Source organism: Lipotes vexillifer, unplaced genomic scaffold (genome assembly GCF_000442215.2).
Source record: "Lipotes vexillifer unplaced genomic scaffold, Lipotes_vexillifer_v1.1 scaffold174, whole genome shotgun sequence".
NCBI classification, from domain to species: Eukaryota; Metazoa; Chordata; class Mammalia; order Artiodactyla; family Lipotidae; genus Lipotes; species Lipotes vexillifer.
The window spans coordinates 641,374-655,529 of record NW_006785255.1 but is presented as its reverse complement, the minus strand read 5'-3'; the positions used below and the strand labels follow the sequence as shown (position 1 = coordinate 655,529).

General features: G+C 35.0%; 1 protein-coding gene across 1 annotated transcript in view; it reads left to right on the top strand.

The window, feature by feature from the left end:
* Window positions 1-14,156, top strand: part of PIP4P2 (phosphatidylinositol-4,5-bisphosphate 4-phosphatase 2) — a 78,428-nt gene that overhangs the window by 11,879 nt on the left and 52,393 nt on the right. Inside the window, exon 2 of the mRNA XM_007457338.1 lies at window positions 4,528-4,676. Within this exon, the coding sequence (XP_007457400.1) occupies window positions 4,528-4,676 (149 nt within the window). The remainder of the gene's footprint in view (window positions 1-4,527; window positions 4,677-14,156) is intronic.

Here is a 14,156-nt window from a genome sequence, read left to right as displayed (position 1 = left end):
TTTGCTGTATGCGGGCCTCTCACTGTTGTGGCCTCTCCCGTTGCGGAGCACAGGCTCCGGATGCGCAGGCTCAGCGGCCATGGCTCACAGGCCCAGCCGTTCCGCGGCATGTGGGATCTTCCCGGACCGGGGCACGAACCCGTGTCCCCTGCATCAGCAGGCGGACTCTCAACCACTGCGCCACCAGGGAAGCCCTGTGAATTTTTTATCATGAACGAATTCTTTCTTCATATTATGTTCTAATTTTCATTTTCACTGACTCTTCTTTCTCCTCCTCCTAATCCCCTTTAACTCAGATCTGATTCTTATCTAAGTATTTGTGCAGAATCCCCATTAGTCCTTACATCTTTTCCCTATATTAAATCATTATTCATTAAGAGAGGCAGCTGTCATCATGGAGTGACCTCTGGGAGAAGAGCCAGCTCTTGGCTTTGCTGAAGTGCTATATAAAAGTCTACTAAGAAGTCAGAATCCCTGGTCTTCAGTTTTCTCTTCCATAAAATGAAGAAATTAGACTAAATACTAGACTATGATTGCTTGAATTTCTAACACTGTATAATTCTGGAACTTTGAGGGGGTTTTTCAGGTTTGAGGACTACTGGTCTAACAAATACTGCTTACTTGGAGAAAAAAGATTTTTCACTTAGGCAAACCCCATAGAGAAAATGATCATTGTTTAAATAACAAGTAAGACTCTTTGAAAATGAAGAACTTTTGTGACTCAAGTTCTCAAGTTCTGAGATTACAGTGGACTTTTTATCCAGGGCAGAAATTTAAAATAGGTAAAATAATGGTGATCTGTTGACTGTTTTAAAGTGAAAAGAGACAAAATGAACAATCTAAGTTGTTAATTATTGCAGGTTTACTGACAGTGAAATAAATTTCTGTAATTACAAGTCCTTTACAAGAGGAGATGGAGTTGTAGGTCAAGGTTTCCTTGGGATAAAAGTACAAGAAATATCTCTAAATCAGTTTAGTGCTAAAGTAATTAATGGACAGAAAATTGAAATTATAGGCCTGAAAGCACTGTTTAGTGGAGCAGTTAGGCTGCAACCTCTGTCATTCTATTGATCTCTTGGATTGATTGTACTTATCTGGTGGGCCAGGCCAGTGTCCCCTGTCCATTTCCCTCTCTCAGTGCATGATTTGGAGAGGGTATTCTATATATAGAAGAGAGCCTTTTTTTCACTCATGCTGTACTCCCCTGCTAGGACCCTAGCTCCTCTTCAAGGAGAGTAGTGGTAATATACTTAGTATAATTTTCCCAGGAGAAATAGATGAGCCTGATAAATTTCAGTGATTCAGTTATTCATTCATTTATTCATTCATCATCCATTCAGTAAATATTTAGTGAGCACCTGTCATAGACCAAGCACTTATAACAAGTGCTGTTATCAGTCCTGAATAAGCCAAACATGACCTTGGCCTCATGGAGCTTATAGTCTTTCCCATTTTAGACTTCTAATCCTCACTCATTCTTTCCCCCTCCTTCCACTTCCCAAGCCTCCAGAAGATTCTGGCATATTTTTGTCATTGAAAGCTTTTCTTTTTTTACAGGTTAAAAATTATATAGTACAAATCTTAGAGGAAAAGTTCACAGGGTCTTGTTGGTTCTGATACACTTCAAATGTATCAGAACCAAAAAAGATCAACCACTAAAATCTTTAGGATATTCCACTGAGCAAAACTTTTGCCTGTTGGAATGAATGGGTTTTACCATCCTTATATGTAGCTGCAATGTGTGGCCTCTTCCCCTCACCCTCAATGCCCTTGTTTTCTTTGTGAAATTATCTTGTCTTTAAATTTCTTTTCTATCACACTATGTAAGGTGGAAACCTGGAATTAATGGGAGACCTACTTTATGTTACTTTATAACTCAAGGAAAAGGTAAAAGAAGAAACTTTTATTAATAATGCTATTGCTAATAATTATTTTTAAAAATTTATTATTACACACCAGGCAGTGTGTCCTGAATTTCTAGTGAGGTGTTTTTCCCAGAACAATACCTTCTTTACTGAGATCTGATAAAGTAATCTGCGAGTTGCACAGGCTCAAATGTATTTTGACACATTGATCCTTTAACCTGTTTTTTCTTCTTGATTAATACATTACAGGTCGTTCTGCATCAACCTTAAATTCTTTCAAGGATTTAAAACTATTTTTTGTTTGTTTGCTTTTTGAATTTTATTTATTATTTTGTATACAGCACATTCTTATTACTTATCTGTTTTATACATATTAGTGTATATATGTCAATCCCAGTCTCCCAATTCATCCCACCCCCACCACCCTTGGTGTCCATACATTTGTTCTCTACATCTGTGTCTCTATTTCTGCCTTGCAAACTGATTCACCTGTACCATTTTTCTAGATTCCACATATATGCGTTAATATACGGTATTTGTTTTTCTCTTTCTGACTTACTTCACTCTGTATGACAGTCTCTATGGCCATTCCATGTCTCTATAAATGACCCAATTTCGTTCCTTTTTATGGCTGAGTAATATTCCATTGTATATATGTATCACATCTTCTTTATCCATTCATCTGTCGGGCATTTAAGTTGCTTCCATGACCTGGCTATTGTAAATAGTGCTGCAATTGAACATTGGGGTGCATGTGTCTTTTTGAATTATGGTTTTCTCTGGGTATATGCCCAGTAGTGGGATTGCTGGGTCATATGGTAATTCTATTTTTAGTTTTTTAAGGAACCTCCATACTGTTCTCCATAGTGGCTGTATCAGTTTACATTCCCACCAACAGTGCAAGAGGGTTCCCTTTTCTCCACACTCTCTCCAGCATTTGTTGTTTGTAGATTTTCTGATGATGCCCATTCTAACTGGTGTGAGGTGATACCTCGTTGTAGTTTTGATTTGCATTTCTCTAATAATTAGTGATGTTGAGCAGCTTTTCATGTACCTAATTTATAGTTTTATAAATTATAAAACTATTTTTATAATTTAGACATCTATAGCTTCTTTTTAAATTCAGTGTTTGGCAGTGTTCTGGTGTAAGACTTCCAGGGATGTGTGCATATTGTCATTTCAATGTGACCTCTTTCAGAGCCTTGGCTGCTGCAGAAATTTGGTTTATTATGAATATTTGAATGGATAACACTTGTTGTTAATTCTTTGCAAGTCTAAAAAATCTACCTGATATACCCTAAGGATGCCAGGTGGTAATATGTGGATTTTAAACATGCCATAATGTGCTGTGCTCTAACTCATTTCAGACTATCATAGAGTTCAGAATCTAATCCAGTGGATAGAAAAATCTCTATTTCAAAAATAGCTCTTTTCATGATTAAGTATTGTTATTGTATTTTATAGTGTCACAGTAACCCCTTGAACTATCAGTTCTCTTTAGTGGGGATTCAATCATGTGTTGAGGCGTAGCCTTTTCTAGATGGCCTATGACAAAATCTTACCTTGAAAGGGGCTCCTATCCCTGTAATTAAGATAGCTACAAAATGAGGTTTGGCAGTCGCCTTTAGAAATCCCATTCTGGAATAGTATATCTAGATTCTTTTTCTCTAACTTTTGTAACAAATATATACTGCTGGTAGATGAACACAATTCTGAAATTGGGCTTCTACCCTCTACCCAGTCAGTCAACTTAAGGACTCTCAAAAAGCAGTGTGTGTGTGTGTGTGTGTGTGTGTGTGTGTGTGTGTGTGTATCTTTGTATTTTCAGAATTTTCAAGCATACACAAAAGTAGTAAGAGCAGAATGACCTTCTGTGTCTTTATATTCATAAATATAGACATTTTGCTACTCTTCTTGCATCTATTAACCCATTTTTTTTCTTGGAGTATTTAAATTAAACCCCAGACAATATATTTTTTACCCATAAATACTTTGATACATTTTCTAGATTTTTAATGTTAGGTGAAAGTTTGAGACAAAAATTGTTAAATTTACTTCATTCTTGTTTTTTCTCTGAAATTAGCATAATTCCATTCTAATTAGAACATGTTCCATGTTGATATGTTTAGTTTTCCTGAGTTCGTTTTTGTTTCTCCTTGACTGCCACCAAAACCCTATTTTGTTCTTGTCATACTCAGCAGTTATTATACTGCTTCTAGTATAAACAGAGCACGACAGCTACACAATTTATGTATATGTATATATGCAAGTGATTTTAAAGCTTTGTCTTGATTGACTATTTCTGTTTCTTGGGAGTCAGATCATTAGTGTAAGATTTTTACTTTTAGGCATAAATTATCACCTTCCTATTACAAACTCTATGAATTTGCACATAGAAATGGAGTGAATATTTCGAGTATAGGTTAATAAAAGGTGTAAACCTAGGCAGCTGTGATTTGGATTTTAGGAGCTAAGAATTATTTTACTTCACAATATAGTCCTATATGTGTTTCTGCTCTGAAACTATATTATGTTGGCCAGCTTTAAAAACATAAAGAACAGGAGAATTTTGATAGTTTTCCTTCTTTACTTCTATTGCTTATTTGCTCAAACCAGCGGTAATATCTCTGAGACTTTGATTCAGTGGCTAATATCTTTTTAGCGGAACTCCCACCTCCGTATACAGCCATTGCCAGTCCAGATGCCAGTGGTATTCCAGTAATAAACTGCCGCGTGTGCCAATCTCTCATCAATTTGGATGGCAAGCTTCACCAGCATGTGGTTAAGTGCACGGTTTGCAATGAAGCTACGGTAAGTGGAGATTTTCATTAATAAAAGCAGAAATTATTATCTGACATCTCCCTAAAAAAGTACTCCAATAATGTTACTTACAAGTAGATGTGGGCTGGATACCGAAATGCCCATTTTTTTTATCCTTTCTTCCCTCTGGCTATTTCTCTTTTATCATACAAGGATGCCTCCAGGTGTTTAAAGCTAACTCCATTATGAAAATTTCATGATGAATTTAAATGTAATGCCATTTGGCTCTTTACTTTCTAAAATGAGACTGACCATGGACAGTCATTTACAATTACCTTCAGTGTCTATCCACATCTCAACGAAATCCATTCTGATTATCACCAAAATGAAATATACTGAAGTTCACTACAAATGTGAACTTTGTACTTATTATGTGGAAAATTATTTAAACTTGTTTTACGTCTGTAGGATGTTGATATAATTTTTCTGGGCTTTCGTGATTGTGCATTTATTATTGACATTTGTGTCAAAGTGTTTATTAACAGCTTGGTATATTATTCCATTTATTTGATATTAATTCAGTGAAATATTCAAAAAAACGATGGGCATATTTTTTTACTGAACTTTGGGAAGAGCAACTCAATTTTAAGTAAGATTTTTACAGTTTTAAGTAATAAACTGGTATAAAGAGTAGACTGGTTAAATTAAATATATTTCTACTTTCATGGTTAGGCTTTATTTTTAAAATTTCAATCTGTGTCAAAATTTGAAATTAAATATTAATTTAATTTTTGGTATTTGTAGTTTTTCCTCTTTAGAAAAAGCCTAAAAAAAGGTCAGCCAATGATTATTGTGTCTCTAAGAACCCTGAAAGATGAATACTGGGGGCTTTATAATATGTTTTATGGAAAAGTCATAAGCTAAAACCTTAAGTCATGAAGCAATATATATCATTGTAAATACTTTTTCTATAAGGGACATCTTTTAGAGAACTTTATTGTGTAAATAGATGATACCTACAAAACTAGCTATTTTCTTTTTCAGTTGAACACTTAAATAGTAAATTTAATTAATATCAACTTCCTTAGTGCTCCTTTTAGAGTTGGCAAGCAAATAAGAATTGTTAGACACAAATAGCAATTTAAAAAAATAAAAGTGTCTTAAAGCCTTCCTTGGATTTGGCATTAGTGTTGAAATTTTTCACCTCTTCCTTCACCCATACAAACTTTGTTCTTTAATGAGAAGAAAGAAAGGAGATTTAAAGCTTTATATTTACATGTGGAAGTAAACAGAACAGAGTAGGTCAATTATGAAAGAATCTCAAAGTCACTATGGATTTAGCCAGCAGCCTCAAGCTGGTTATTTAGAAGTGATGAGTTCATATAGGGTCAATAAAATTTGGCTACAAATAAGCTAGCTACTTTTGGACATAAAGAAAATTGTGCTGAAATTTTTACATCATTACTACCCCTGTTAAGTAAAGAAATGTAAATAATTGTGAATATTCTAGAGAGTATGAATAGTATTTAATCAGATTGCCTTGTATGGAATTAGTAACATTACAAGGGAAGAAAAAATTGAAAAAAAAAAGCCTTTGAGGAATGCTGTAACATATGACCTGCTAATGTTTACAGTGTAATGTGATCTTAAATTTATGAATGAAGAGGTAGGTGTTAGGCAACTGGCAGCTTCTCTGGAGAAATTCTATGTTGAAAAGAACAGATATAATAGACAGATATAGTGGACCAGGGCCCAAGAGAACAGTTCTCTTACGTTCACTATTACTGTTTCCTACTCAATTTAACTGTTATTCATTCTCCTCATGTCACCTAAAACAGGATGTCAGTGTATCTATTCTCTTGGGTAGCCACCTTTAACAGGAACTGGACATTCCTGTGGAGATTGAAAGAAATAAAACATAACAAAACAAAAAAATCAAGGTTAATAAAAGTCCTTTTTACTTCAGTAGATAGAATTAGGAAGGGAAGTAAGGTGTGTGTTGTGTGTTGTGTGTGTGTCTGTGTGTCCATATATGAGAGAGAGAAAGAATACGGACAAATTTTAGCAACACTTGGAGGACACAGAATTTAAGGTTAAAAGGAGAAGCAATATCTATGACTAGTTAATGGAAAATTTGAGAAGTCCTGGAGAAAGAGTGGAGCTAGTTGGCTGCATACTTGATTGCGTCTGAGATTTGGAGGCTAATAGACTCTGGGGTTTGAATCTACCACTTAGTAGCTATATATCCTTGGGGACTTCTATAAACTGTGGTTCTTCATGTAAAGAGGTATAATAGTAATAATACCTACCTCTTAGGGTTGCTGTTGGGATTACAGAGGTAAAGTGCCTAGCACAGTTCCTGGAACATGTAAGCTTATTTTGCCAAGTAAGACTATTAAAACTTATGCATATGAACAATGTCATCTCCCCTGCTGCCCTCCCCCACCCCCGCCCCACCATTTTACAGTAGACCAGACATGACATGGCGTGGACTGGCATTGAGGACCAGTGCTTGAAATCTTCTATTTCAATAATCTTGTTTTACAAATGAGAGAACTGAGGTCTAGAAGTATGGTGGGAATAAAATACAGGCTACCTCAGAGACATTACAAGTTCAGTTCCAGACTACTTCAATAAAGCAAATATTGCAATAAAGCAAGTCACACAATTTTTTTGGTTTCCAGTGCAAATAAAAGTTATGTTTACACTATTCTGTAAGTGTGCAGTAGCATTATGTCTATATAAAGGATATATCTTAATTTAAAAAAACACTTTATTGCTAAAAAATGCTAACCATCATCTGAGCCTTCAGCAAGTCATAATTTTGCTGGTGAAGCATCTTGACTCCCTTTTGATGGCTGCTGACTGATCATGGAGGTGCTTGCTGAAGGTTAGGGTGTCTGTGGTAATTACTTAAAATAAGACAACAGTGAAGTTCGCTGCATCAATCAATTCTTCCTTTCATGAACCATTTCTCTGTAACACACAATGCAGTTTGGTAGCATTTTACCCACAGTAGAACTTCTTGCAAAATTGGAGTCGATCGTTTCAAACCCTGCGGCTGCTTTATCAACTAAATTTATGTAATATTCTAAATACTTTGTTATCGTTTTAACAATCTTCACAGCATCTTCACCAGGAATAGATTACATGTCAAGAAACCAACTTTCTTTGCTTATCCATAAAAAGCAACTCCTTATCCATTGAAGTTTTATCATAAGATTGCAGCAATTCAGTCACATCTTCAGGTTCCACTTATAATTCTAGTTCTCCTGCTATTTCCACCACTTCTGCATTTTCTTCCTCCGCTGAAATTGAACACCTCAAAGTCATCCGTGAGGGTTAGAATCAACTTCTTCAAACTCCTGTTAATTTTGGTATTTTGACTTCTTCCCATGAATCATGAATGTTCTTAATGCATCTAGAATGGTGAATCCTTTCCAGAAGGTTTTCAGTTTACTTTGCACAGATCTATCAGAGGGATCACAATCCATGGCAGCCTTATGAAATCTATTTCGTAAAAAATGAAACCTGAAAGTCAAAATTACTCCTTGATCCATGGGCTGCAGAATGAATGTTGTGTTAGCAGGCGTGAAAACATTAATCTCATTGTATATCTCCATAAGAGCTCTTGGGTCACCAGATGCATTATCAATGAGCAGTAATATTTTGAAAGGAATTTTTTTTTCTCAGTGGTAGGTCTCAACAGTGGCCTTAAAATGCTCAGTAAACCATATTGTAAACAGATGTGCTGTCATCCAGACTTTGTTTCTCTATTTATAGTGTAGTGGCAGAGTAGTTTAGCATAATTCTTTAAGGGCCCTAGGATTTTCAGAATGGTAAATGAGCATTAGCTTCAACTTATTGTCACCAGCTGCATCAGCCTGACAAGAGAGTCAGCCTGTCCTTTGAAGCTTTGAAGCCAGACACTGACTTCTCCTCTTTAACTACGAAGGTCCTAGATGGCATTTTCTTCCACTAAAAGGCTTTTCATCTACATTGAAAATATTTAGTGTAGCCACTTTTCTTAATTAGCTTAGCTAGATTTTCTGAATAATTTGCTGCAGCTTCAACATCAGAACTTGCAATTTTTTTTTTTTTATTGAAGGATAGTTGATTTACAATGTTGTGTTAGTTTCAGGTGTACAGCAAAGTGATTTATATGTATACACACACACACACACACACACATATATTCCTTTTTGGATTCATTTACCTTATAGGTTATTACAAAATATTGAATATAGTTCCCTGTGCTATATAGTTGGTCCTTGTTGGTTATCTATTTTATGATTAGTATGTATGTATATGTTAATCCCAAACTCCTAATTTATCCCTCATCCCCGCTTCTACTTTGTAAACCATAAATTTGTTTTCTATGTCTGTGGGTCTAATTATATTTTGTATATAAGTTCTTTTTTTTTAGGTTCCACATATAAGCAATATTATATGCTATAGGTCTTTCTCTGTCTGACTTATTCACTTTAGTATGATAATCTCTAGGGCCATCCATGTTGCTGCAAATGGCATTATTTCATTCTTTTTAATGGCTGAGTAACATTCCATTCCAATGTACCACATCTTCTTTATCCATTCATCTGTCATTTGATGGACAATTAGATTACTTCCATGTCTTGGCTGTTGTAAATAGTGCTGAAATGAACATTGGGGTGCATGTATCTTTCCAAATTATGGTTTTCTCTGGATATATGCCCAGGGGTGGGATTGCAGGATCATGTGGTAGCTCTACTTTTAGTTTTAAGGGAATCTCCATACTGTTCTCCATAGTGGCTGCACCAATTTACATTCCCATTAACAGTGTAGGAAGGTTTTTTCTCCACACCCTCTCCAGCATTTATTATTTGTAGTCTTTTTGATGATGGCCATTCTGACATGTGTGGGGTGATATCTCATTGTAATTTTGAGTTGCATTTCTCTAATAATTAGTGATGTTGAGCATCTTTTCATGTGCCTCTTGGCCATCTGTATGTCTTTTGTGGAGAAATGTCTATTTAGGCCTTCTGCCCATTTCTTGATTGGGTTGTTTGTTTTTTGATATTGAGCTGCATGAGCTGTTTGTAAATTTTGGAGACAAATCCCTTGTCTGTTGCATCATTTGCAAATATTTTCTCCCATTCTGTGGTTTGTCTTTTAATTTTGTCTGTGATTTCCTTTGCTGTGCTAAAGCTTTTAAGTTTAATTATGTCCCATTTGTTTATTTTTGTTTTTATTTCCATTACTCTAAGAGTCGGCTCAGAAAAGATGTTGCTGCAATTTATGTCAGAGTGTTCTGCCTATGTTTTCCTCTAAGAGTTTTATAGTATCTGTTGTTACATTGAGGTCTTTAATCCATTTTGAGTTTACTTTTCTGTATGGTGTTAAAGAATGTCCTAGTTTTATTTTTTTTTACATGTAGCTGTCCAGTTTTCCAAGCATCATTTATTGAAGAGACAGTCTTTCCTCTGTTGTATAGTCTTGCCTCCTTTGTTATAGATTAATTGACCATAGGTGCATGGGTTTATTTCTGGGCTTTCTATCCTGTTCCATTGATCTAAATTTCTGTTTCTGTGCCAGTACCATACTGTCTTGATTACCATAGCTTTGTAGTATACTCTCAATTCACGAAGCCTGATTCCTCCAGCTCTATTTTTCTTTCTCAAGATTTGTTTGACTATTTGGGGTCTTTTATGTTTCCATATAAATTTAAAAAATTTTTGTTCTAGTTTTGTGAAAAATGCCATGGGTAATTTGATGGGAATTGCATTGAATGTGTAGATTGCCTTGGGTAGTATAGTCATTTTGAAAATATAAATTCTTCTAATCCAAGAACATGGTATATCTTTCCATCTGTTTGTGTCATCTTTGATTTCTTTCTTTAGTATCTTAGAGTTTTCAGAGTACAGGTCTTTTGCCTCCTTAGATAGGTTTAGGCCTAGGTATTTTATTCCTTTTGATGCAATGGTAAATGGGATTGTTTCCTTAATTTCTCTTTCTGATTTTTCATTGTTAGTGTATAAAACTTCAACAGATTTCTGTGTTTTAATTCTGTACCCTGCAACTTCACCAAATTCATTAATGAGCTCTGATAGTTTTCTGGTAGCATATCTAGGATTTTCTTTGTATAATATCATGTCATCTGCAGTATCAGTTTTACTTCTTCCTTTCCAATTTGGATTCCTTTTCTTTCTTTTTCTTCTCTGATTGCCACAGCTAGGACTTCCAAAACTATATTGAAAAAAAACTGATGAGAGTGGACATCCTTGTCTTTTTCCTGATCTTAGAGGAAATGCTTTCAGCTTTCACCATTGAGTATGATGTTAGCTGTAGGTTTGTCATATATGGACTTTATTATGTTGAGGTATGTTTCCTCTATGCCCACTTTCTGGAGAGTTTTTATCATAACTGGGTGTTGAATTTTGTCTAAAGCTTTTTCTGCATCTATTGAGATGATCATATGGTTTTTAATCTTCAATTTGTTCATGTGGTGTATCACAGTGATTGATTTGCGGGTATTCAAAATCCCTGCATCCCTGGGATAAATCCCACTTGATCATGGGGTATGATCCTTTTAATGTATTGTTGGATTCAGTTTGCTAATATTTTGTTAAGAATTTTTGTGTCTAAGTTCATCAGTGATATTGGCAGGTAATTTTCTTTTTTTGTGGTATCTTTGTCTGGTTTTGGTATCAGGGTGATGGTGGTCTCATAGAATGTTTGGAAGTGTTCTTTCCTCTGCAGTTTTTTGGAACAGTTTCAGAAGGATAGTGTTAACTTTTCTGTAAATGTTTTATATAATTTACCTGTGAAGCCATCTGGTCCTGGACCTTTGTCTGTTGGGACTTTTTAAATCACAGATTCAATTTCAGTAGTTGTAATTGGTCTGTTTATATTTTCTATTTCTTCTGGGTTCAGTCTTGGAAGATTGCACCTTTCTAAGAATGTGTCTATTTCTTCTAAGTTTCCATTTTCTTGGCATATAATTGCTTGTACTAGTCTCTTATGGTCCTTTGTATTTCTCTGGTGTCCATTGTAGCTTCTGTTTTTCATTTCTAATTTTATTGATTTGGCCTCTCTCCCCTCTTTTCTTGATAAGTCTGGCTAAAGGTTTATCAATTTTTTTTATCTTTTCAAAGAATCAGATTTTAGTTTCATTGATCTTTTCCATTGTTTTCTTCATCTCTATTTCATTTACTTCTGCTCTGATCTCTTTGATTTCTTTCCTGTACTAACTATGGGTTTCATTTGTTCTTTCTCTAGTTGCTTTAAGTGTAAGGTTAGGTTGTTTGTTTGAGATTTTTCCTGAGATAAGCTTGTATCTCTATAAACTTCCCTCTTAGAACTGCTTTTGCTGCATCCCATATATTTTAGATCATTGCATCTTCGTTTTCATTTATCTCTAGGTATTTTTTGATTTCTTCTTTTTTTCTTGGTTGTTTAGTAGCCTATTGTTTAGCCTCCATGTATTTGTGGTTTCTGCAGTATTTTTCTTGTAGTTGATTTCTAATCTCATAGTGTTGTGGTTGGAAAAGAGGCTTGATATGATTTTGGTTTTCTTAACTTTACCAAGTCTTATTTTGTGGCCCAGCATTTGACCTATCCTGGGGAATGTTCCATGTGCACTTGAAAATAATGTATTCTGCTGTTTTTGGATGGAATGCTCTATAGATATCAATTAAGTGCATCTGATCTACTGTGTCATTTAAGGCCTGTGTTTCCTTATTGACTTTCTGGATGATCCATTGAGGAAACTGGGATGTTAAAGTCTCCCACTATTATTGTGTTACTGTCAGTTTCTCCTTTTATGGCTGTTAGCATATGTCTTATATATTGAGGTGCTCCTGTGTTAGGTGAATATATATTTAAAATTGTTATATCTTCTTCTTACAATGATCCCTTGATCATTCTTTGTCTCTTGTAGCAGTCTTTATTTTAAAGTCTAATTTTGTCTGATGTGAGTATTGCTACTCCATCTTTCTTTTGATTTCCATTTGCATGGAATACCTTTTGCCATCCCCTCACTTTCAGTCTGTATTTGTCCCTAGATCTGAAGTGGGTCTCTGTTGTAGACAACATATATATGGGTCTTGTTTTTTATCCATTCAAGCAGTGTATGTCTTTTGGTTGGAGCATTTAATCTGTTTACATTTGAGGTAATTATCAATACATATGTTCTTACTGCCATTTTATTCATTGTTCTGGATTTGTTCTTGTTAAGTCTTTTTTCTTCCTTTCCTCTTTTGTTCTCTTCTCTTGTGATTTGATGACTAACTTTAGTGTTTGTTGGATTTCTTTTTCTTTTTGGTGTGTATATCTATTATAGATGTTTGATTTGTGGTTACTATGAGGTTTTGATATAGCAGTCTCTCTATATATACATGATTGTTTTAAGTTGCTGGTCTCTTAATTTTAAATGCATTACAAATATCCTGCATTTGTACTCTCCTCTTATGATTACTTGTCTTGATATCATATTTGTGTGTGGATAATTTTCTACCTTTACTTTATGTTTGCCTTTACCAGTGAGCTTTCCCATTTCATAATTTTCTTGTTTGTAGTTGTGGGCTTTTCTTTTCTGCCTAGGGAAGTTCCTTTAACTTTTGTTGTAAAATTGTTTTTGGTGGTGCTGAATTCTTTTAACTTTGCTTGTCTGTAAAGCTTTTGATTTCTCTGTCAAATCTGAATGAGACCCTTGCTGGGTAGAGTGTTCTTGGTTGTAGGTATTTCCCCTCTCATCACTTAAATATATCATGCCACTCCCTTCTGGCCTGTAGTGTTTTCACTGAAAAATCAGCTGATAGCCTTTTGGGTATTCCCTTGTACGTTATTTATTGCTTTTCCCTTGTTGCTTTTAATATTTTCTCTTAATCTGTAACTTTTATCAGTTCAGTTATTATGTGTTTTGGCGTGTTCCTCCTTGGGTTAATCCTGTATGGGACTCTCTGTGGTTTTATGGACTTGGGTTCCTGTTTCCTTTCCAATGTTAGGGAAATTTTCAGCTATTATCTCATCAAATATTTTCTCAGGCCCATTGTCTCTGTCTTCTTCTGGGACCTCAATATTGCAAGTGTTGGTACATTTGATGTTGTCCCAGAGATCTCTTAAACTGTCTTTGTTTCTTTTCATTCTATTTTCTTTATTCTGTTCCACAGCAGGGATTTCCAACATTCTGTCTTCCAGCTCACTTGTCTGTTCTTCTGCCTCATTTATTCTGCTATTGATTCTTTCTAGTGTGTTTTTCATTTTTGTTTTCTTCAACTCTGTTTGGTTGTTCTTTATATTTTCTAACTCTTTGTTAAAAAGTTATTGTAAGTTCTTGCTTGAGCATCCATTCTTTTCCTGAGTTCTTGGATCATCTTTACTATCATTACTCTGAACTCTTTCTTGGGTAGTTTGCCTATCTCTACTTCACTTAGTTGTTCTTCTGGGGTTTTATCTTTTTCCTTTGTCTGGAACATATTCCTCTGTCTTCTCATCTTGTCTAAAATTCTATTTGTATTTTTATGTATATAGAAGGTTAGTTATGTTTCTCAA